This window comes from Grammomys surdaster, unplaced genomic scaffold, assembly GCF_004785775.1.
Source record: "Grammomys surdaster isolate TR1022 unplaced genomic scaffold, NIH_TR_1.0 259, whole genome shotgun sequence".
Lineage (NCBI taxonomy): Eukaryota > Metazoa > Chordata > Mammalia > Rodentia > Muridae > Grammomys > Grammomys surdaster.
In genome coordinates this window covers 2,273,350-2,296,208 of record NW_021604700.1, presented here as the reverse complement: position 1 = coordinate 2,296,208, position 22,859 = coordinate 2,273,350, and the positions used below count along the sequence as shown (strand labels likewise).

Genomic DNA, 22,859 nt, shown 5'->3' with positions numbered 1-22,859 from the left:
AGGTGGGAAATGTGTGCCTTCCTCTTAGTAATGACTGATCGGACAAAGGATGGCTGTCTGACCCCTGACCTGCTGTGATCCTAGAACTGCCACACAGAAACACTGCTTCTGCTAGTAAACAGTCCATGTAAGTGACTCACACTGTGTACCTGGCTGCCTTTTGGGAACTGTGAACAGAGAGGGAGAGGGAGCAGGTGTGGGAGGAGGCACCGCTGCAAAAGACCCAAAACTTAGACAGCACCATGAAGAGAAAGGTGGTACCTGCCAGCTATGGCAGCTCTCAGTTCATCAAGTTTACCAGCTGTATGTCCTACTCTTGGGCTGAAGGAAAATCATCCCTTTCCATAGAATAAACAACCTCCCTTCTTAAAATAACAAGTAAACTATTACCTCCTGCAGTCACACGATTTTTAAGATAATTTGTATTTTTAGTCCTCATAATAAAAAAAATAATAAACAAATTTACTCTATGGAAAAAATTGCTTTATCAGGAAAAAAACTTAGAGGAAAGAAGTCACACACATTAAATTTCTTGTTTTTAATTAAAATTTCTGAGAATAACAACAACAACAAAAAAATCTCATTTTTTGTTCCACAGAACCCAGTGTAGGATTTTGCACCAATAGCTACTAAGGAAAATGTCTGACCTGACAGTCTTTATATATCATAGGGCATCATGAAGACTCTGGCCAGAAACTGGGATAATCTAATACACAGATATTTTTTAAAAGATTGATGTACACATTCTACACTATGTTTTATACTTTAAATCTCTATTTTTAAGTCTTGGTCAGTAAGAAATGCTCCCAAAACAGTGGTAATAAGACATTAAGTTCTTCAGTAAGTTCTCATGGTGAAACTAGCCACGGACAAGCAGGATGGCTGAGGGGCTGGGGGGGGGGCTCCGTTAGTACAGCACGTTCCACACAGGCATGAGGATGCGGATCTGGATCACTAGTACCTGCATACAAGCTGGCTACTGTGACACACATCTGAGACGCTAGCATGGGAGGCAGCCAGACAGGCAGGCCTTCATCGCCACTGGCCAGTCAATCTCCCTAGTTCATGAGCTCTGGGCTCCGTGAAAGATTGTTTCAAAAAATAAGATGGAGAACATCTGGGACGACACTAACACACTGACCTCTGGCCTCCACGCACATGTGCATGCACATTCAAACCTGTACATATACACACTTAAAAAAAAAGATTTAAGTGAGGAGTCAGAAAAAAAATCTCTTTTTTTTGTTTTGTTTTGTTTTGTTTTTTGGGAACAGGTTTCTCTGTGTAGCTCTGGCTGTCCTGGAACTCACTCTGTAGACCAGGCTGGCCTGGAACTCAGAAATCTGCCTACGTCTGCCTCCCGAGTGCTGGGATTAAAGGCGTGTGCCACCACTGCCCGGCAGAAAAAATGTTTTGTAACTGGCCACATGAAGCTGTTGGAACTACCCAATGGTACAATTCAAAGCACTCAGAGACAGTATGGACACAAATCACTTTGGCTGTGTCTCAGCAACACCTAAACTGAGACAAAAGGTAGGAGGTCCACACCCAATTTCTCCTAAAAATTTTAACTAATAAAATTTACTCACTTAAACCAACATTTTAGAACCCATATAGGATAAAGGGAATAGTAAATAATTTTTGCTGAAATAAATCTAAATATTTTAAGTATTCAGATTTTGTTTTTCATGGTGCTAGAGTTAAAGTGGCCCCCGACCCCAGCCCTTTAAATGTCTTATGTACTCTCAATGTAGAAATGGATGCTGGTTAAAGAAAAGAAAAAATGCAAAGTGAACTTTCCCAGTCACTTCACGACTGATGGGGGATTCCAGTCTTCCACTTCTTTCTAAACGCAAATGCCTTGATTATCAGCAGGAATATAAAATTTTATAGGTCTAATGCTGATAATCATGGCTTGTTGGGGGGAAAGGGAGGGTAAAGAAGAGCAAAACTCACAGGCTGGCACTGCAGGTGGCTGAGTGCGTTCTTACCTGGGGACTTTGGGTCTCAGGGACAGTTTCTTTTCCAGAGTGTGGGTGTTTTCACAGCACTGACTCTGCCCTTGCACCTCACCCCAAGCATTTTCGCTGACATCAATATACAGAAACAAGTTCTGAATTTTCAAGAAATGATCACATCACTGAATCATCTCTCCTTTACATTGTCAAAATATAAATAACCTGAACATCCCTTTGACAAGATTTTTAAAAAATAAAAGGAGAAGGTCCCAATCATCTCCTCCACCCAATACAGTGACACAGGGGACAACTCACCAATCACAATGCCTCCAATGGCGCCAGCATTCTGGATGTTGCGTGCCTTTTCTGCAAACATGCACTGTCCTCTTTGTATCAAGGCAATTTTTCCCATCACTGCCTCAGGGTTGGTGAGCTCTGAACAACCATTATATGGTTTACTGCTTGCAACAAATCCTCTTGTCTGTCAGAAATAAAAGCAACCTAAATCATCTTCTTCAATTACAACCTAGTCATTGAACTTTAGTATTGTGAGCTTTAAGGGAAGGGCTCGCTCTCCCTCCCTCCCTCTCTTCTGAGTCTGTGGACACATACAAAATCTACAGATCATCTGTCTCATCCACCATCAGGAGCTATTCACCATCTTTTGAGACTGGGTTTCTCACAGAACTTGGGGATCATAGGCTGGCCAAGGGATCCTCAGAGAGCCTCCTGTTTCTGCCCCCAAGTGCTGGGATTAAAAGAGGGCACTAACATGCCTGGCTTTAATGCGGGTGCTTAGGGATGGATGCAGGTCTGCATGTGTGCACAGCAAGCACTCTAACAACCGCAGCCACTCAGCCAGAGAGCCACTTAAGAACCCTTTAATTAAAATGCAGGAGGCTGGATCCTCAGGTAATGCTGTGTTGTGCAATGCTGGGGACTGAAGCCAGGGTCTCGCTCAGATGAGTATGTGTTTCCACCACTGAGTCCCCCAACTTCTACACATAAAGCTACTAAGGAAGAGACAAAGAAGTCAAATACTTACTATTTAAACTCCAGTAACCTTACTGGAGTGCACATACCTCTTTGTGTTTAGAGAGATCCAGCCCAAACTGAGCGGGTCCAGCAGTTAAGACTACCCTGCCAAAAAACGGGTGGGAGATAATCTGGACAGCTCGAGGAGGCAGCTGCTGCTCCTTCTGTTGCTGACTGGACAGCTCTATCATCTCCTGCATGAACCGCAACCCATCTTCAGCATCAATTGAACTAGCAGCCTATGAGAGAAACAGATTCGGTGGAGCTTAGCTGTCCTCCTGTAAATCTCCCCATCCTTTTGACTTCCTAAACTACAGACTTGTGCGTGGAAGTTCTCTCCTTTTAGCTTAGGTTCCCACTAAATATCTGCAATCTAACTTGACTTCAATACACTACTTTTTTCAATTAAATTTTCTGAAATCAATTGTCTGCAACTTTTCTCAGTGTCTCTTTCCTACTATACATGCCGACTCTGGGGAGACTTGAAACTGTCCTATATCAAATGCCCCACCACCTCTACTGGCTTCCCCTTTGAAGGAAAAGAAAGCTTCTGCTTTCAGAGAAAGCTTTCAGAAAAAGACACAATTCAAGTTACGGCAGATATAGGCTGAGATGCAGAAATATGGAGCAGAGACATTATACTTGGGTTTAGGGTAAAGTTCAGAATGAGTGCTATATGCACATGTCCAAGACATCAACCATTCAAAGCTAGCAGCAGAAACAGGATACTATTAAAGAAGAGAGAGAAAAGAATGTCACCTAGAGCCTTAGATAGGCCTATACTGAGTGGGTGTGCCAGGGAAGCAGAGCTACAAAGGAAACTACAAGGCAAAGGAACTATGTTGCTGGAATACCCTGGGAGCCAAAAAGAAGAAAATATCTTAAGAGAAGGAAAATCAACAGTTAAATAAAGTTAAGCTGTATTAATGATTAAGAGGCCACAGGTGGCCACTACTTCAATGGTGGCCTAAGTGACATGCCACACTCACAATTAAGGACCATAAGGACAGAGATATTCTTAAATGAAAGATGGAGGTGACAAGTAAATAGATAAAAATGTGAGGGAAAGGTGATGTCATGGGAAAGCTGATTTGAGAGTAAAAGTTGTCTGAGTATGCTTCTAGCTTAAAATTACTCAGAATACTATGCTGCTCAGAATCAAACTGCTAATAACATAGTTAACTTAAAGGTTTCATGTTATAAAAACTTTAAAGTAAAAACCAATAAAAATTTATCTAAAAAGTATGTTATATTTTTTAGGTACAAATATATGTGAAGCTTGGTTTCTATGATGAATGAACTACCAAGAGTCAATGCTTTTGGGAAACTAAAACAGTGTGAAATACTATTATATAAATATTAAAATTAACCACTAACTTGAAATAAAATAATGGAAAGACAATGAACTGAGAAAGAAAATTTAGGTTTATATCCTATTTTTGACTGTAGTGATATATAATTATCCCAACTGATCACAAGAATTTGGATCTTTCCAAAAGACTTGCATGTGTGCTTCCTCCTCAAGCTTCCAACAGTCAAACGCCATCACCCTACTCAAGCTACAGAGCAAAGAGACAGTACCTAGCCCATACAGCAATGTCTTACTTGGATTGCATGTTGGACCAGCTGGACTCGCCCATCTTTGAGGTGAATCAAACTCACCCCCATCTTCTTCAGGATTTCTAAATGTTCAGGGTTAGTGGCCATAAAATCTCTGGCTCTCAGAGGAGGCTTAGCTCCACTTCTGAAACTCTCCTCTCTGCTGAAAGGAATCAGAAGCAAGGCTTACAACTACACATTGCAAGTAGAGAAATATAAAAATAAAATACGAATAATCTTAGTAAATATTTGCAAAACAGCTAATTTTAGACCTGGTAGAGCTGCAATAATTCATTTTACCCTGCATAATTCTGACTATTAACAAACTGTGCCACTTTCATCCGTGTGTGTGTGTGTGTGTGTGTGTGTGTGTGTGTGTGTGCGCGCACGCGCATGTGCATTTGTGTGTTCCAGTAAACTAGATCATGTATGCTGTCTTTCTCTAAAAACATATTTCTCACAATTTTTTCCAGTTTTAATTTTTAGAAACTATATGCATAGTGGTGTTCTGTCTGCATGTATGTCTGTGCACCATGTGCACACACTGCCATTCAAAGCTAGAGGAGGATGTCACATCCCTAGGTCTAAAGTTACAGAGAGTTGTGAGCTGCTATGTGGGTACAAGAAATTAAACCCGGGTCTTCTGGAAGGGCAGCCAGGGCTCCTAACTGCCGAGCCACCTCACCAGCCCTTACAATATTTTAAAAGCAAAATAATCCTTTCATCAGTGGATAATAATGCCTACTTCATTCTTTTAGCCCCTTGTAGTCAAGAGCCTTTATGATAACTATCTAGATAGAAGAAAATGAGTTTGTTTATAGCCTCCCAAATAAGTTTAGTTACAATCAAGAGTAAGAAGGAATTCTAAAAACAATAAAATACAAACAAAGTAATACAAAACCTCTTTCCACTATGTAGAAACTACAGAGGAAACATCAAGACACACTGAAATAACTGATGAATCTTGTGTCAAAAAATGAGCTAGATAAATTTTAAAACTGTTGTATACTATCTACTATTAAACAAAAATAAAAAAGTTCACATAATTTTTATTCAATAAGAACTCCTATCTCAGTACCTCTGGGCTAAGTGAAAGTCTTTTCAACTATTGTTACAGCTCATTAGGCACAGTTATTTATTATAAATTAACGGTATTAACTATATTATTAAATACAATGGTATTTATTATTAAATAACTATGGCACTAAATATAAAACAATACATCTTACACTCTGATGATGCCTCTTGGACAGCTCTTGTCCACCACGTTTTTCAAGGGTTCACGGATGCTCTGAGCATACAGTGGGTCATTAGGAAAAAGAATCTGAGTATTTGGACAAGTCCAATCAAAATTACTATCATCCAGTTCTGTGTATTCTGAGGTCTAGAACATAAAACAAAATATGTGACTAATAATAATAGAGATACTTAATATTATGGATAAAAAACAAATATTTTTTATTAAACAACAGTGATGTCCTAAAAGAAAATGAGACAATATTGTAAGTAGTCCCCTTCTATCATGCATATATTATCTGAGTTCTAATTATGGGTTACTTCTTACTTAGAAAAATAAAACAAATATATAAAAGTGAAAGGTCATGAAGGCATTTAACTTAAAACTCACTGTGTTCTTCTTCGAGATGCTTCGGTTTGTGGTGGAAAGCCAAAGAGGTAACAGATGAGCTTCTGTTGTAAAGATGTAGTCTTCTATGTCAAAGATGATGTCCTCTTTATCAGCAAATAACAGGTACAGATATTTAAACATTTCAGCCAAGAAGAATGAATCCATTCTAAATTGAAGTCACAAATAAATATTTAAAAATCCAAATATCAGTGATAGAATCAATAAAATACAAAGCGTTTCAACCCTCCATTGTCAAAATAATCTGAACTCCAGTATAACGCAATGGCATAAAAAACCAGAGGAGCTGCCTACCACTACCATTAACCTTATCAAAAATTCATGAAAAGAAACCTGCAAAATATCCCACACAAACACACAAAATTCACACCACTCTAGTTTTTTGTTTGTTTGTCTAAGACAGGGAGCTTTGGCTGTGCTGGAACTGGAATTCTCTCTGTAGATCAGGCTGTCCTTGAACTCAGAGGTTCCTCTGCCTATGCTGGGATTAAGGCCTAAGCCACAATTGCCTGTTTTGATTTTTTAATTTACTTATTTATGTTTTGTTTAAATGTAGGTGTGCTATGTCTGCATGCACCCCTATATACCAGAAGAGAGCATCAGATCCCTTTCTAGAAGGTTGCTGGGAACTGAACTCAGGACTTCTGGAAGAACAGCCTGTATTCTTGACCACTCAGTCATCACCAGCCCCCACACTACTTGTTTAACAGGTTTTCTACTATGGAGAAAACAGCATACACAACAAGTAAACTTCCAGATGACGTTTACTAATGAGACCCACATAAGAATCTTCCAGTCACATTAACACATGGATAAGGAACGTCACTTTGATGACATTTGTTATGCAGGAATTTAAGTAATGAAAAGACTTTAAAGGTATCATTTATAAAAAGTTCCACAAAAGTAAATGCAAAGCCCCAGGACTGTAGGCACAGCTTTGTACAATACTGAGGTCCCAGAGCTGTGAGCTTTTATCTATTTGTTTACTATATAGTTGAGGTGAGAAAGAGGGAAGTATGGACATGCCTTCACAAATAGTTGAATGTTACAACATTTAAAGAGAAATTTAAGTAAATTACATGTCAGGAAAAGACTATATAGGGAGTAGATGGAATTGCAACATCAAATTTAAGTAAATTTACTACCTCCCACAACAAGGCACCAAGGCTTTTGCCTATGGTTTATCTAACAGGTTGCATCCGATCAGACTTCTAGCCAAGCCCAGCTCTTGGCTCATCATAGGTCCTCAGTGATGCTTACTAAAGTGAATGCAAATTGAATGGGCCTTACTAAGAATAATGAGAGTGATGAAGAGCTGGGCTTTACAGATGAAGTTCTTCTGCTAAGGAGGTCGCTGGCCACTGGGACATTATCTAAAGACTGAGACTTCTGTTTCCTGTTCCGCAAAAGGAACAAAAACAGCAGATTACGTATGAGAGAAACCACAGCTCTACTCTTTCCTGTATCTGAACGGCTGTGTGGTGTGCATGGGCAGTCAGAGGCTGACATGGGTGTGTTCTATCACTCTTCACCTTACGATTAGAGAGACAAAGTTTTCCACCACGCCTGGAACTAGTCAGCTGGTTAGACCAGGTGGCCAGTGAGCTCTGAGTGTCCTGCTTCTGCCCCGTGACTCTGGGCTTAGGAACACATGCGAGCAGGCCTGGCTCTTTATGTGGATGCTAGGATCACACTCCTTACGCTGTGCAGCAAGCACTTTACCCACTGCAACGTCTCCTCGTTATCATATTTTAAAACCTTGTAGCTCATTTTTGATGCAAACCTTGTTAGAAAACAACTGTCCTGTGAGTCTGTACTAAGCTTACCACAGCTCTGCCTTTCTGAATGCTACTTTGAAAACTGTGATTGAGGGGTAGATTAGTGAGTAAGGACAGTGAGACTAAGCAAATCTGTGAACTGATTGTAAAACATGTTTTGTAAAATCTAGAAAAGAGTAAGACACAGTTGGATCACTCATCTCTAGGTTCCAGGTGATCTGGTTGTGTCTAAAACCAGAAACATACACACAAACGCAAATGCAGAGGCATTCCCAGGTCTAACATACACGCAAACGCAAATGCAGAGGCATTCCCAGGTCTAACATACACACAAATGCAAATGCAGAGGCATTCCCAGGTCTAACATACACGCAAACGCAAATGCAGAGGCATTCCCCAGGTCTAACATACACACAAATGCAAATGCAGAGGCATTCCCAGGTCTAACATACACACAAACGCAAATGCAGAGGCATTCCCCAGGTCTAACATACACGCAAACGCAAGTGCAGAGGCATTCCCAGGTCTAACATGACCACCAAATTGTTCAGCATTATCTTAAGCACATTACAGCAGGCTCTTCCAAAGATTTTCATTTTTTTTTAATTAGATCATTTTTAGTAATCACATATTACTAGAAAAATACAAATATTTTCTTCTTGAAAATTGTGTGTGTGTGAATGTGTGTGTCTATGTGTATTGCATGTGGATGCTTGTGACTACCAGATAATGCCAGTAGATCTGTAGGGAATATGCACCCAAAGCAAACAGCCTGTCACTAAAGTTCTCAAGTGCCCTGTATGAGGACTGATCATAATCCCAATCCAAAATTCTTCCTCATCAATTAGAGAAATGATATTTCTCTAGGCTGTAGGATACTAAAAACCAGCAGTTCAGCCAAAAGACTCCTGAGATAATATTCAGCTCCAAAACTTTGTCTATAAACAAAATGAAAATTCCCTAGGCTAAATATAAAGTTCGTGGGCTGGAGAGATGGCTCAATGGTTAACAACACTGACTGCTCTTCCAAAGGTCCTAAGTTCAATTCCAAGCAACCACATGGTGGCTCGCAACCATCTGTAATGGGATCTGATGCCCTCTTCTGGTATGTCTGAAGACAGCTACAGTATACTCAAATAAAATAAAATAAAATAAAATAAAATAAAATAAAATAAATCTTAAAAAAAAAGTTCTAAATTCAAGCTTTAAAAAAATCAGCTTCCACGCCTTTAATCCCAGCACTTGGGAGGCAGAGGCAGGTGGATTTCTGAGTTCAAGGCTAGCCTAGTCTACAGAGTGAGTTCCAGGACAGCCAGGGCTCCACAGAGAAACCCTGTCTCGAAACAAAACAAAACAAAACAAAACAAAACAAAACAAAACAAAACAACAACAAAAAAAAATCAGCTTCTCAAGATCAAGGCAGACACTGTGTTTATTGGCAGCCTAGAGCCAGCATCTGACTAGCTGGGTCAGTCACAAATTCACTGAGGTGAACAAAATATAGCTACTGAAACAGAAATGAGCAGATCATAGAGGTTTTTAAAAACAAAACCAAGCACAATGAACAGAACTCTGCATCCTTGGGAGCTCTAGCATTCAGTGTCTCTGTATGTTGCACTGTGGCCCTTGCTAAGGAAAGGGGATGGTGCTTGTTTACCTGTCCTCATGACTCCCGGTGCGAACATCCTTCATGGCAGCAAACCCGCAAGGCACTCGAGCATACTTATTCAAATTTTCAATGAGTGTTTTCCCTACTTCCAGGTAGTAAGGGTCTCCTGTAGCCTATTAAAAGGATAATACGTGTAATGTCTAGACGTAGCACATATGCTGCCATACACCCATTCTCCCATCCAGTAATGACTGAGTGCCTGCGAGATGCCAGGCCTTGTGTTGGGCACACATTACACAGGAAGTAGGTTTGGAAATACACCACAAATTTGATTTGAATTTCAAACAACTGAAACCATAACCTTAGCTTTTAAGTTACATTTCTAAATACTCAAAAGAACTCCCTGGTTGAAGGGAAGAGACTTGCTTTAGGACACAGATCCTCAATATAAAAGTGTTGGGTTTTTTTTGCTTTCTTTTTTGTTCTCATGACCTTTCTTCTTTACAGCAGAGATGTATACAGAGTTCAGAAGGGGCTAATTTATAGATAGTTGGGATCTCAATTTCCTGTGTCTTCTGTTTGGAGATCTAGCCTCTACCTCAGGTCTTTAGAATTATATTTGAAAAGGCATTAAATTCACATCAAATCTTATATCTTTCTATAATTTTATGGGCTACATGAATGCAAATCATGATATATCAAACCATTATAACCACTTTTTATTATAAAACAGCAAGAGAGACAACAAGACGTAGGGAAAAGGCCAAGAATGGTAGGTTATCTTACCTTATATAAGAAGTAGGTACTTTCTGCAAATTCTGGCCTTAAAGGATGCTGAGCCCAATGGACTCTGAAATCTGTAGTAAATGCCTGTACAGAACAACATATAAGTAAGCATCAAACTGTGACTGAAAAATAAACAATCAGTACTAGAATACAAAGCAATATGTATAAAAGGTAAAAGTAATTAATACTCAAGTCAGGGTACACTTTTATCCATAAAATACTATTGTTACTAAAATACTAGTTCATCTTTGGAAAGACTGTTTAGTCAAGCTAAATGAGTTATTTTTCTGTGTGTGCATGCTCATGTCTGTGTGTAATCATAGAAGTACTCATGGAAGGTCAACTCCCGTGTTCCTCAGTGCCTTCCATCTCACCAAGTAGGGTAGGGTGGCTGACCAGTGAGCCCCAGAGAGTCACCTGCCTCTGCCTCTCCAACGCTGGGATTCCAGGTGTGCACTATCCTGCTGAGTTCTAGGGACTGAACTCAGACCTTCATGCTTGCATGGCAAGCACTTCACCAACTGACCCACCTCCACAGCCCTATGTTACCTTCTAAATAACCAACTGGACCAACAATACAATCAGAAAACCTCAATAATGACATTTGGTAGTAGCAATAAATACATCCTATGTTGTTAATAACTGCATTTTCCTCTTGCTTCTTTCCTTTTCCCTCTGAATAATCTGTTGTTCTGATTTTCTTTTAATCTTTTCAGTTGACAAAACTGTTCATGGTGTACAGTATACAGTTTTCATGTACCCACACATGGTGAAACATTAAGTCAAGTCAATTCATATGTTTTATCTAACATAACATTTTTTGAGGACACTTACAATTTACTCTCTTCTATGTATTTTCTGTTCTTTTTATTTTATATACTTTCAAGGATATATTTTTATTGTAGCCTATTTTCTTTTATAATAATGGTCAAATCCTCTGTGAAATGACTCAAGGACTTACTTAAAATTAGTCTATTTAAAATGTAATCAATAACAGTCAACTATGTTCTTAAATTATTTTATTTTATTTTATTTTATTTTGTGTGTATGTCTGTGCTGAATCCCCTGGAATTGGAGTTAAAGATGGTTGTGAGCTGCCATGTGAGATTGAGAATGAAACCTGGGTCCTCTGGAAAATCAGCCAGTGCTCTTACCCACTGAGCCATCCCTTGAGTCTCAATAAGCCAACAGGGATTTTTTGGTGGTTCTGTTTGTTTTTTTAATAAAAAATGGAGAAAACCTTCATCTGTGATCAGTGTATTTAATTGAAACCTCACATAACTTAGCATGAAGATGAGCTTTCTGCAATGCAAAGCCTTGTACTTGAAGGTCAACAAAACTACACTTTCCACAGCGAATGCCTTAAAAAACACCTAACTCTGTTCACAGAGAACAGAAAGAACAAGGCTACAAACAGGGTACAAGATTTATAAAGGTATATTTATGGCAAGCCAAAAAGCAAGCGATCAGTATCCTTTCAAACTAATGTAGCAAAGACATCTATTATGAATGTAATATTGTTTTTAAAAAAGTCATTTTCAGTCAGCATGAAGACATTATCAGTATTTTTAGGGTGAGTGCATGATGACCAAGATTACATCTAATGTACATAGTTTTCACCAAACAAGCTTCAAAATATAAATGATTAGATCTCCCTAGCTGGTGTGCAGCATAAGTCAGAATGAAGGCCAGCAAGATGGCTCAGCGAGTCAAGAGGCTTGCCATGCAGGCCTGACAACCCAAGTTCAATCCCTGGAACACACATGAAAAAGTCCAAGGAGAAAAGGTGACGTCACAATATGCCAATGAGATGAGTTAACACAGGCTGAGGAACAATAAGCTGGGACTTTTAGAGCAGTGTCATCCCTACTCTAAATGAGACTTCTCAACATATAAAGAAAAGCAAAAGGTTATATGTAAATAAAAATACATTTAAGGGAGTAAACATGTCTTAAAGACAAAGACTGACTAAATGTAATCAATAATAGCCAACAGTACTCTCACATTTTCTATTTTATGTGTATAGGTGTTTTGCCTATGTACATATCTGAATCCCCTGGAACTGGAGTTAGAGATGGATCTGAATGACCATGTGGAGCTTTAAATAAGAAATTTAACACACATACACACACACACACACACACGCATGCACATACATGCATACGTGTGTGTGTGTGTGTGTGTGTGTGTGTGTGTGTGTAGGAGAATTTCAATTATTAGCTTACCTCCGGTAGAAAATTGTGTTTTTTAATCACCTGGTATAACATTTCATGAGTTTCAATAGCAGGTCTAATATCACCCTTTAAGACCTAGACATAAACAACAAAATCATTTAATAAAGCATGAGTTAATTTCATCTATAACCATGACATTACAAGGTTAGTACAGCCTTGAAATGATCACTTTTATCATTTGGATCTTAGCGATCACAAATGTACTTAGTTAAAATAAATTTATTCTAATATGAAGAAAATGGGTTTCTTTACCTGCAAACCTGGAAAAAAGGCAAGCAATGCATCCATCCAGGTCCGAGCATTCAGCATTGGTTTGTGGATATGCACATCAAGCAGGAGAGGTGGCTGGCTAATATATCTCATTATGGCATCGTAATGCTGAAAGATCGTAACAAAATGTTCATGAAAGTAAATGTAAAAATATATATAATACAGTAAAATAATTATGTCTGAATATATAAAGATATATAGATAAACTCCTTATATGCTAATTGATTATGTAAATATTTAGGTGAAAGAAATTATACATACCTCTCAGTCATATGCAGAAGTATGGGTATAGTTCAATGGAAGGACATTTGTCTAGCATGCCCAAGGTGTCAAACCTAAGCCACACCACATGAGTGCACGAGCACACAGAGAAAAAGAGAGAGAAACACACACACAGAAAGAGAGAGAGAACAACTCATACAAACAGCTACTAAGGTGTTAAACGAGAGAAGGGTGGGAGGGAGAGAGCGATATATAACAGCTCATACAAACAACTACTAAGATGTTGACCAAGACTGGATGCAGTGCTAAGTGCCCACACTGTCAAACCTGGGTAGCCGAGGTAGAGGAACAAGAGTCCAAAGGTACTGTAGGCCACACACATGATCCTGGACCTTTCCAAGGCAGAATATTAAACCCTACAACTAACATGAGACCTCCTGGGGCTGTACAAACATGAGGACCTGAGTCCGGACACCCAGCATCCATGTAACAGAGCCGAGTGCAGCACCATTCTCTAGCCCAGTGGCTTAGGAGGTAAGACAGGAAGATCCCTCACTAGCCCAGCCAGTCTAGCCAAATTGAGGAAGTCTGGGTTTGGTGAAGAGATTCTGTCTCACTAAGCAATTGAAGGCGACATTCAACATGGGCTTCTGGCCTCCACACACATGCACATACACTTGAGCATATATGAACACATATAGAAAGCAAAAGCGGGGCAGGGTCTTCTGAGAAACAGATGTAAACATCTTGATCTACTATGTGACCAGCTCATGGTTTGGATGCCTGTGTGGCCCACTGATGTTCTCTGGTCCCCCTGGAACAAAGTCACAGTTTCCATCTTATAGAGTTTAGAACTGTGGTCTCTTCTCAGCTAGCCCAATATTCCAGTACTTACTACCACTAACACTAATGCCCAGTCCCTGCTACCACTCTCACGCTCTGCTGCCTCTGCCTTTTCTGTTACTGGAGATGCCTTCCCCCTTCTTTAACAGCTTCCATATGTATGCCTCATCTCTGAAAACAGGACAACTTGTATTAATGAGCCAAAGAACCCAAGTCACTGACTTAATTCTTATCTAAAAGAAAATAAAATCTGATTTCAACAGTTTTTTAAGTACTCAAAAACGGACTAGGATTTTTTTATTTATTTTTATTTTATGTGTATGTGTGAGTGCCTGAATGCATATTTGTGTACCACATGCATGCTTGGTGCCTGGAAAGGCCAGACAAAGACACAGGATCACCGGGAACTAGTGTTAAGAGGGTCATGAGCAACCATGTGGGTGTTGGGAACTGAACCCAGGTTCTCTGTCAAAGTAGCAAGCGCTCTTAACAACTGAGACATCTCTTCAACCCTAATTTAAGCTGTTTTGCTAGCTCATCTGGTGTTTAATCGCTATTACTGACAATTTTTAGTTAGCTATGTTCTAATCACTGGGTCTATAAAAACTCTTGTAACCTCCCAAAATAAAAGGCAACCAGAGATGCTCACAAAGTCAGTATGCTGCCCAAACAGGATATAAACCAAGATCTTTCTACTACTTTTAACTACATTATCAAAATGTCACATATAAAAGGCACATGAACTAATGGGTGGGCCAAAAAAAGGAAATTGTATCTAAATGAATATAGTGACATGGCTGATGAGTTTGCTACATTAATCTCAGCTTGCTTCAATTATGAACAGCCCACAATGCATCCAACCATCTCCTTCCCTGAAGCCTCTATGTGTGGTTCTTATGGTCCATTCTGAAGACACCATCTTTTGGAATGTATACGCACTACCCAAAATCTGATTGGCTGGTATGATCAAAGACTAGGTCAAACTTCCAACATTTCAAATAGAACTGGAACCCAAAAGGAGAAAGCTAGCTGTATCTCATTCCAGTAACTGCCTTCTTTGTTCAAAACAAGATTAGGTAAAACCCAAATCTACCTATTTTGACCTACATTGCCAGATTTAGAAATTTTCTGGTAAAAGATGAGGAGATTACTTTGTGGATGTGTTCCATTTGCATGCTGCCTTGCCCAATGCCATCAGTGAGAGCTGACAAAACACTACAACACATTTTAAGACAAGTTGTTTCAAGAATATCATTTAGGTTGTTAAGTTTTCATCAAACTTGAGCTTGTGAAATTAGTTACAAAATTAATAGGAAAATAAATCAACTTACTGTATTAAATCTTTCCAGAAAACTGTCATCTCCAAGCAAGACATAGGCTTTCAACAGATACTCATAATAGGAGTCGATCCCTGCTCCAACTCCACTATCTATAGGAAACACACATAAAGGTGGTCCTTTATTAAACATGTCTGAAACTCAGAGTTCAAATGAGGACAGTAGTGCAGCAGAAGGAAATTAGATGCTAACATGAAACTCTTTACTGTAGCAACTGCACATCATGAAATTACACATCAACATGAAACTCTACTGTAACAACTGCACGTCTCTAGAATTACGACCCTGCTTTGTGAAAAACAGCTCCCTTGCAAATAATAATTTATTGTTAAAAGGTTGCTATATGAAATTGATTACAATTTTTCTTATTTAGGAAAAAGAGCTATCACCATGTCTATGTTATATGGAGGATAGTTAACAGTGATTCATCCAACACAAATTGAAAAATCTAAAAAAACAGAAACCAAATTTAACAATTAAAAGCATTTTAAATTTAAAAGGCCCAAAAAATGCTAAAGGAAAGAAGAAAACTAATACCTAAAATTGTAACAACTTTTTTTAAGTTTTTTACTGTTTTTGTTATCTATAATCTTCCAGAAAGAAAGGACAGACCATATATTAAGGGGATAGAAATAAGAACAATATCACATTCTTAACAGGATGTTTGAAACTAAGAGTTGTGTTTTAAAAACTTGATGGAAAGTAACTTAAGCCAAGAATTACACACAGCTAAGCCATCACTCCAATATTAAAATAATCAACAACTATAGAAGTACAACTTTGGTGCTCAGGGAACACTACTGCACACAGTTTGCATGCTGTACAATCACTTCTGTTACCTCACACTGGTTTCAAGACTCATGGGGATGCCAGAACCCAAAGATGCCCAAGTGTCATTTTAATGGTGTAAACTGGCACAGTCTCACATATTTTGAGCAATCTCCAAATTCATTTTAACACAAAGTATAATGTACAAAGGATATACATGCTTATTATACCGTACTGTTTAGAGACAATAAATATTCATATGTTTAGAACAGATGCAATTTTACCCCCTGAATATTCTCCACGTGTGGGTGACTGAATACTGGAGCAGAACCCATATATACAGATACTAATTAATTAAGAGATAATTCATGTATGTTAAGTGATACTCAAAATACAAGTAAGCAAATACCTCAGTGAAGCTTGCTGCTATTCAAACAGTGAAGGAGGGAGCATAAGAGGGGAGAGACGGAGAAAGAAAACAACAAACCCCAAAGAAAACAGAGACACCAGATACTCAGAACTATCACCATAACAGAAAGGATTGGGGAGGAGGAGACAAAGGGATCAGAGAATACACTCAGTTTGTCTTTAGAGACAAGACATCAAAAACAAGAGGATAAAAAAAAAAAACTAGAAAAAAATGCAACATACTGAAAAAACATAAAAGTAGCATAAGCTTATATGTATTAAAATATCAACAGATTAAAAAAGGTAAAATCTGTTGAGATGTGTGCAAATCATATAAAGGACACATTTAGAGTGTAAACACCTGTAGAGGGGAAAGTAGAGTGAGGAGAGGTGTGTCTGGTAAACACTGCAAGACAAAGTGGAGACAGCTGCTCAGAGACAGGACTAGCAATCAAGGAGATCCCTGCATAGTGACAAAGGATTCAGCCAAGAAGAGACAGCAATTTAAAATGAATGCCCCCATCGTACCCAATGGAACACATATAAAAATCATTGCTAAGAATCGTCTAATTTTTGATAGGTTAAACAAACAGGTAATTAGTACGGTCTATGCATTACTGATAATTTGGGTAGAAATGTAAATTAGCCCAGCTACTATGAAACTCAGTATGGATTTAAAATTTTAAAGATTCCACTCTTCTGACCAGAAGAAAATATCTTTTTCTTAACAGGCATCCAATACCACTATAATATTCTCCTCTCTGAAGACATAACCCTAAAATCATTTACTAGACAGCTGAAATGGAAGAGTAGATAAAGCCCATCTTCACCATGAAAACCCAGAGATCGTTTCAAAGCTGTTCACCAGATGGGATGAGTGTCTGGACTAGAGTTCAAGTCCTGCCCTTGTGTCTACAAGACAGGAGTGCTCATTTGGGAAAAAATAAGAAATCAGAGCTCTCTTCAGACACTTCCTAGCCAGAAAACCAAGGGAATATCTGAAACTGCTCCACTTGGATTTCCTGTCCTGAGCTGCCTGTGCACAGACTTCTCCCTTAAGAGTTACATCAGTTGGGTTGGTCAATCAATTGATGAAGATGTCACCCTGTACAATGGCTGATTTGCTTTAAGCCATACTAAAGAGATGGGAGGAATAATTATCCCTTTAATGAGATAATGTGGCCTTCCCAGAAGCCCTACCTTCTGTATAGTCACAGCACCACAGCCATGGAACTTTGTTAAGTGTGCCAGCTTTTCTGAGTTTCTTCTCTTCTATCTCTTTTTAAGTATGTTTTCCCTAACACATTGAGCTGCATTCTTTCTCTGAAGCTCCCCTGCTTGTCTGTCATATGTCTAATTTTCACTGTGGCTTAACTCAAATGGCACAGCTTTCTCTTTCCCTTCAAAATCTTCCTCCTCCAGGCAGCTGCTAAGATTTATAGCTTTCCTGGAAATTTCAATTAAACAGTCCTCACAATTAGGGGGTGGGGGTGGGGGTGGGGGACAGAGAGAGAAACAGAGACAGACAAACAGAGAGGGAAAGAAAGAAGGAGAAGGGGAGAATGGGAGAAAGAAAATAAAGCCTTTAAAAAATAAGACTACCATATGATCCTGCTATAACTCTCCTGGGTATATATCTGACTAGTCAAAACTGGCACATAATAGAGATAGCTACATACTGATATTTACTGCAGCTCTGTTTGCAATCACCAAGCTACAGAAATAACCTAGGTGCTCATAAACAAATGAACAGTTAAAGTCTGAGTGCATGTGTGTGCGTGCATGCGTGTGCTCAGCCACAAAGAATTACGCTGTGTGGCAGTTTGCACAAGAATGACTGATCCCTATTGGCCCGTATTTTCAAATGCTTAGTCACTGGGAACTATTTGAGAATGATAAGGAGGTTTGGGCCTTGTGAAACGTAGGTGTGGCCTTCTTGTGTCACTGGAGGGGGGCCTTGATTCAAAACTCCTGTGGACCTGAATGCAGAACTCTCAGCTATTCTGTACTATGCCTGTGTACCTCCATGCTCTCCTATGGTGATAACGGACTAAGCCCCTGAGCAAGCCCCTAATTAAACGCTTTCTTTTATAAGAGCCTTGGTCTTGGTATCTCTTCACAGCAAGTAAGCACTGATTAAGATGTGGTATTCAGAAAACAAGAATCATATGCTTTCACTCACATGTAGAAACCAGGTGTGTGCAGAGTGAGAGAAGAGTGAACATGACACGTATGTATGCCTGAAAACGGCACACTGAAGCCCAGTACTTTGTGTAATGCACCAATAAAACAAAAAATTAACTGAGGAAACTGATGTGTACAGAACTCTACAAATAAGAATTAGAAAAAATATTCTTTCCTAAATCTGTAAGAAACATTTACACACTGCCCATGTTTTAGGTCAAAAAGAACACTTGAGCCGGGCAGTGGTGGCTTTAATCCCAGCACTTGGGAGGCAGAGGCAGGTGGATTTCTGAGTTTCAGGCCAGCCTGGTCTACAGAGTGAGTTCCAGGACAGCCACAGCTCCACAGAGAAACCCTGTCTCGAAAAACAAACAAACAAACAAACAAAAGAACACTTGATAAATTTTAGAGCAGGTACCAGCATATAGGCACTGTACAGACCACCAAATCACAGGTTAACTGAATAAAAACCATATTTATAAGATGGAAACGGAGAAAAGCTGGTGAAAGTGACATTACAAAGGAAAAGATCCTAATGGGAGAGCACCCGCCATAAACTGGAAGAGGGCACACAGAGACATACAATTCACAAACAGCAGCAGCCATGTATGGACAATTCAGCCACTTTTTAAATCGCAATCTAACCAAAATGCAAATGGTAAACACAAAAGCATATAATTTTAACATAATCAAACAGGGCTGGGGACACAGCTCAGTGGTAGAGCACTTGCCTAGGTAGGCGAAGACTTGGATTTGATTCCCTAGTACCAAAAAACCAAAAAAAAAAAAAAAAAAAAAAAAAAAACCTAAACCACATGAGGTGGCATTTTGATCCTCACTTGGTTTGACCACCAATGATGTCAAATGTCTTCATGTTTATTGGCTTGCTTATTTATTTGTTTCTTGGTACTCCTACAGTGTTCTCACACTCTAAAAGGCTGGCAATGAGGTGTTAGAGAAGATGCCAGCACACGGCTCTCTTATTTGCTGCTATTAAAGCATATAGAAGTGAAATAAATTGGAATTACAACTTATATCCTAAAGTGGAGAACATTAACTTACACTATTATCTAAAATTTTTACTCCTAGATATATAGTTAAGAGAAACTTACGCATGGACAAGGAGTAACTTCACAACGTTACTAATACCAATGATCACATCAGCAAAAGCTTTGAAAAACCTCAAGTGTCCGTTAACTGGTTTATTACTGTAGCATTCGAAAACTGTGAGTTACTTCACATTGCAGTAAGGATGAGTCTTACTAATGTATTATTAAGCCGAAAAAAGTCTCAAAGAGACATACAATATGCTATACTTTATGACGTATAAAGTATGAAGTTGTGCTATGAAGCTTAAACAAAACAAGAATACACTTCTTAGGAATATCTAGATGTGAAAATTTTCATTAAGAGGAAAGCAAAACAACACTAAATGTGAGAAACCCGGCTTCTTCACTTGGGAGGAAGCAGCAGTATAAGGGTCGGAGCAGAAGCAAGGACCACATACAACAGGACTGTGCCTGAGCCTTACCGTTGCAATGCTGCATAGAAGGCACTTAGTATTAAAGAGGACTAATTAAATGGGTTGAGCCTGAACCAATGATCATGCTAGAAATCAGAAATTACAAGGAATTCAAGAAGATTATAAAAACCAAAAAAAAAAAAAAAGTTTAGGAAAATTGCAGAATTATAAAGTAAGTTCTCAGGGACCATTTAAACAAACTAGAAAAAACTGAATAATACTAAATATAAGTGTTACACTTATTTTAGTTGTTGGATTAATAATTATAGATTTTTGTTTTGTTTTGTTTTGTTTTTTTGGTTTTTCGAGACAGGGTTTCTCTGTGTAGCCCTGGCTGTCCTGGAACTCACTCTGTAGACCAGGCTAGCCTCGAACTCTCGAACTCAGAAATCCGCCTGCCTCTGCCTCCCAAGTGCTGGGATTAAAGGCATGCACCACCACCGCCCGGCTATAATTACAGATTCTATTTATTTAAATGTAACTTTTTTTTAGACACAAACAAAATTAATAAAACTGATAAACCTGGGTATATTAACCACTCCAGGACAGGTCTCAAGTGTTCAGGAGTAGTTGACAAAGGAGTAAATGGACTGCAGTTTTTGTGTGTGTGTGTGGTTTTTTTTCTCTTTTTGGGGTATTGTTGTATTTTGTTTTCTAGGGTTTGTTGTAGTACTGGAGTTTGGTGTGTCTTTTAAGAAACAATTTAAATCTGAGTGAGTAGGGAGGAGGAGAGGCTCTGGAAGAACTTGGGGGAAGGGAAGAATAAATTTAAAATTGTTCTAAATGATAAAAATATAATTAAAAAAAAGAAAATATAGACAGAGAAGAAAATGACCATTCCCGCCCAGCAGTGTGGACACACATTATAAACGTATAGTGGAATAGAATTACTGACAGCATATTTGTATGTGGGTGCTTCCTGCCCACCTGTCTTTGGTCCTGCCAGCCCTTGCTATAGCCTACGTCTGCAGTATTTCTGTGCCAGCAATCACCCACAGCTCTCAGGAAGGAGTTTATGAGGCACCTGCCACTTTCGCAGCCCCCAGGAGCTCTCCAGGCATGAGACCCTGGTGCTATCCGAGTCACTCCTCTGCAACCACCATAGCTAACAAAGCTGCCATCCTTCTCCCCTTCTCCCAGAACAAGCTGCCATGTGGAGTGCTATGCCTTAACGGTTTATAGGACTTCAGAAAAACTACTTGCCTGGCACTCAGAGTTAGTCGCTTCCATCCCTACATGATTTGGAACTGAGTCTAATGGAGGCCTAGCAGGGAGCCACAGAGTGCTTCCTGTTGCCAGGGACCAAACCTCTCACTAGGTAGAACTCTAATGGCTTCGGGGATGGAGGCTCATCTTGCAAATTTGGGCAAATAATCTGAAACCACTGTTACAAAGCCAAAAGACTAAGGACACGTTCAGATGAAAATAGAAACCAGAACACTAAATATAAATAAAAATTTTGGCACATTGCCTGAGACACAACAAAGATTAACTTTAAAGCTGACAGCTATTCACATTAAAATTTTTTCTCTTTAAAATATTATAGTATGTATATTTCTTATATATTTTATTGTTAATCATTCTTTACAATAAAAGAAAAACAACATCTGAATGAGATAACCTAGATTCAAATACATCAAATACAAATATGGTACATGTTCATTTGTATGTGGATTTTTGTACGTGTAATGGAGTCATCCATTAGTCAGCAACATCCATATAACTTCAGTGTTAGGTACAGAGTAAGGGACTGGGTGGAGAACTGGGTCACCCTAGAAAGGTGAAACAGACAATTACGGATGAGCAGGGTGAGGGGTGGGGAGCTGATATGGAAGGATCAGATGGGGAGGGAGACAGAAGAGAGGGATCAGGGAAGGAATATGGGGAGGAACAAAAATTATATAATATTAAATATAAGCAAGACATTTATTTTAATTGTCAGGTTAATAAATTCATTAATTTTTATTTATAGGCAGGTACTTAATTTGTACTTATAGACAAATAAGACAAGCCTTTTGTAAAGCAGAGAAACATAAAAGATAACCTCATTAGGAACATTCCAGTGTATTTCCATTCTACAGTGCTTGTCTAGTAGGGGAGTTTTAAAACATAAAATATTCGTTATCTGATACCAGATATTATTTGCTCATGTTTCTTTCCCTGATTCTAATTTTAAAAACTTAATACTGTGACATGTAGAATACAAATTTCTAAGTTATTATGTTAGTATCACTTAATTCTGTTTTCCAGTATTATAAATAAATATGTGATAAATATCTTTGAAAACAAATTTCCTGTATGTTTATACTATTTCCTCAGGCTAGATTCCAGAAGTAAAGTCATTAGTCAGAGGGACTATCAGTGACTTTTCATAGTAAGTACACACATGCCAGTAAGTATACATGCCAGGACTGTTCTCAGGATTCCAAGTCAAGTCATTTAACCTTCACAGTAACTCTGAAGTAGTTCTAATGCCTCATCTTACAGTGATGGATACAGACAAACATAAGTTACACAATGTGCCCAAGATCATACAGCTTAAATTCCAACAATATGACTCCAGAGTCTATGTTCCAGTCTACACACACACACACACACACACACACACACACACAGAGAGAGAGAGAGAGAGAGAGAGAGAGAGAGAGAGAGAGAGAGAGA

The 22,859-nt window shown here is 38.8% G+C and overlaps 1 protein-coding gene across 2 annotated transcripts in view; it reads right to left on the bottom strand.

Moving 5' to 3' along the window:
* Edem3 (ER degradation enhancing alpha-mannosidase like protein 3) overlaps positions 1-22,859 on the bottom strand; it is a 60,928-nt gene that overhangs the window by 10,820 nt on the left and 27,249 nt on the right. Inside the window, exons 9-18 of one of the 2 annotated variants that reach the window (XM_028775744.1) lie at positions 15,311-15,408; positions 12,897-13,022; positions 12,636-12,719; positions 10,411-10,494; positions 9,673-9,797; positions 6,220-6,385; positions 5,822-5,976; positions 4,599-4,752; positions 3,041-3,232; positions 2,274-2,439 (exon numbers count right to left, since the gene is read on the bottom strand). In XM_028775744.1, coding sequence (XP_028631577.1) covers positions 2,274-2,439; positions 3,041-3,232; positions 4,599-4,752; positions 5,822-5,976; positions 6,220-6,385; positions 9,673-9,797; positions 10,411-10,494; positions 12,636-12,719; positions 12,897-13,022; positions 15,311-15,408 — 1,350 coding nt within the window. The remainder of the gene's footprint in view (positions 1-2,273; positions 2,440-3,040; positions 3,233-4,598; positions 4,753-5,821; positions 5,977-6,219; positions 6,386-9,672; positions 9,798-10,410; positions 10,495-12,635; positions 12,720-12,896; positions 13,023-15,310; positions 15,409-22,859) is intronic. The other variant, XM_028775745.1, reaches the window with a different exon arrangement.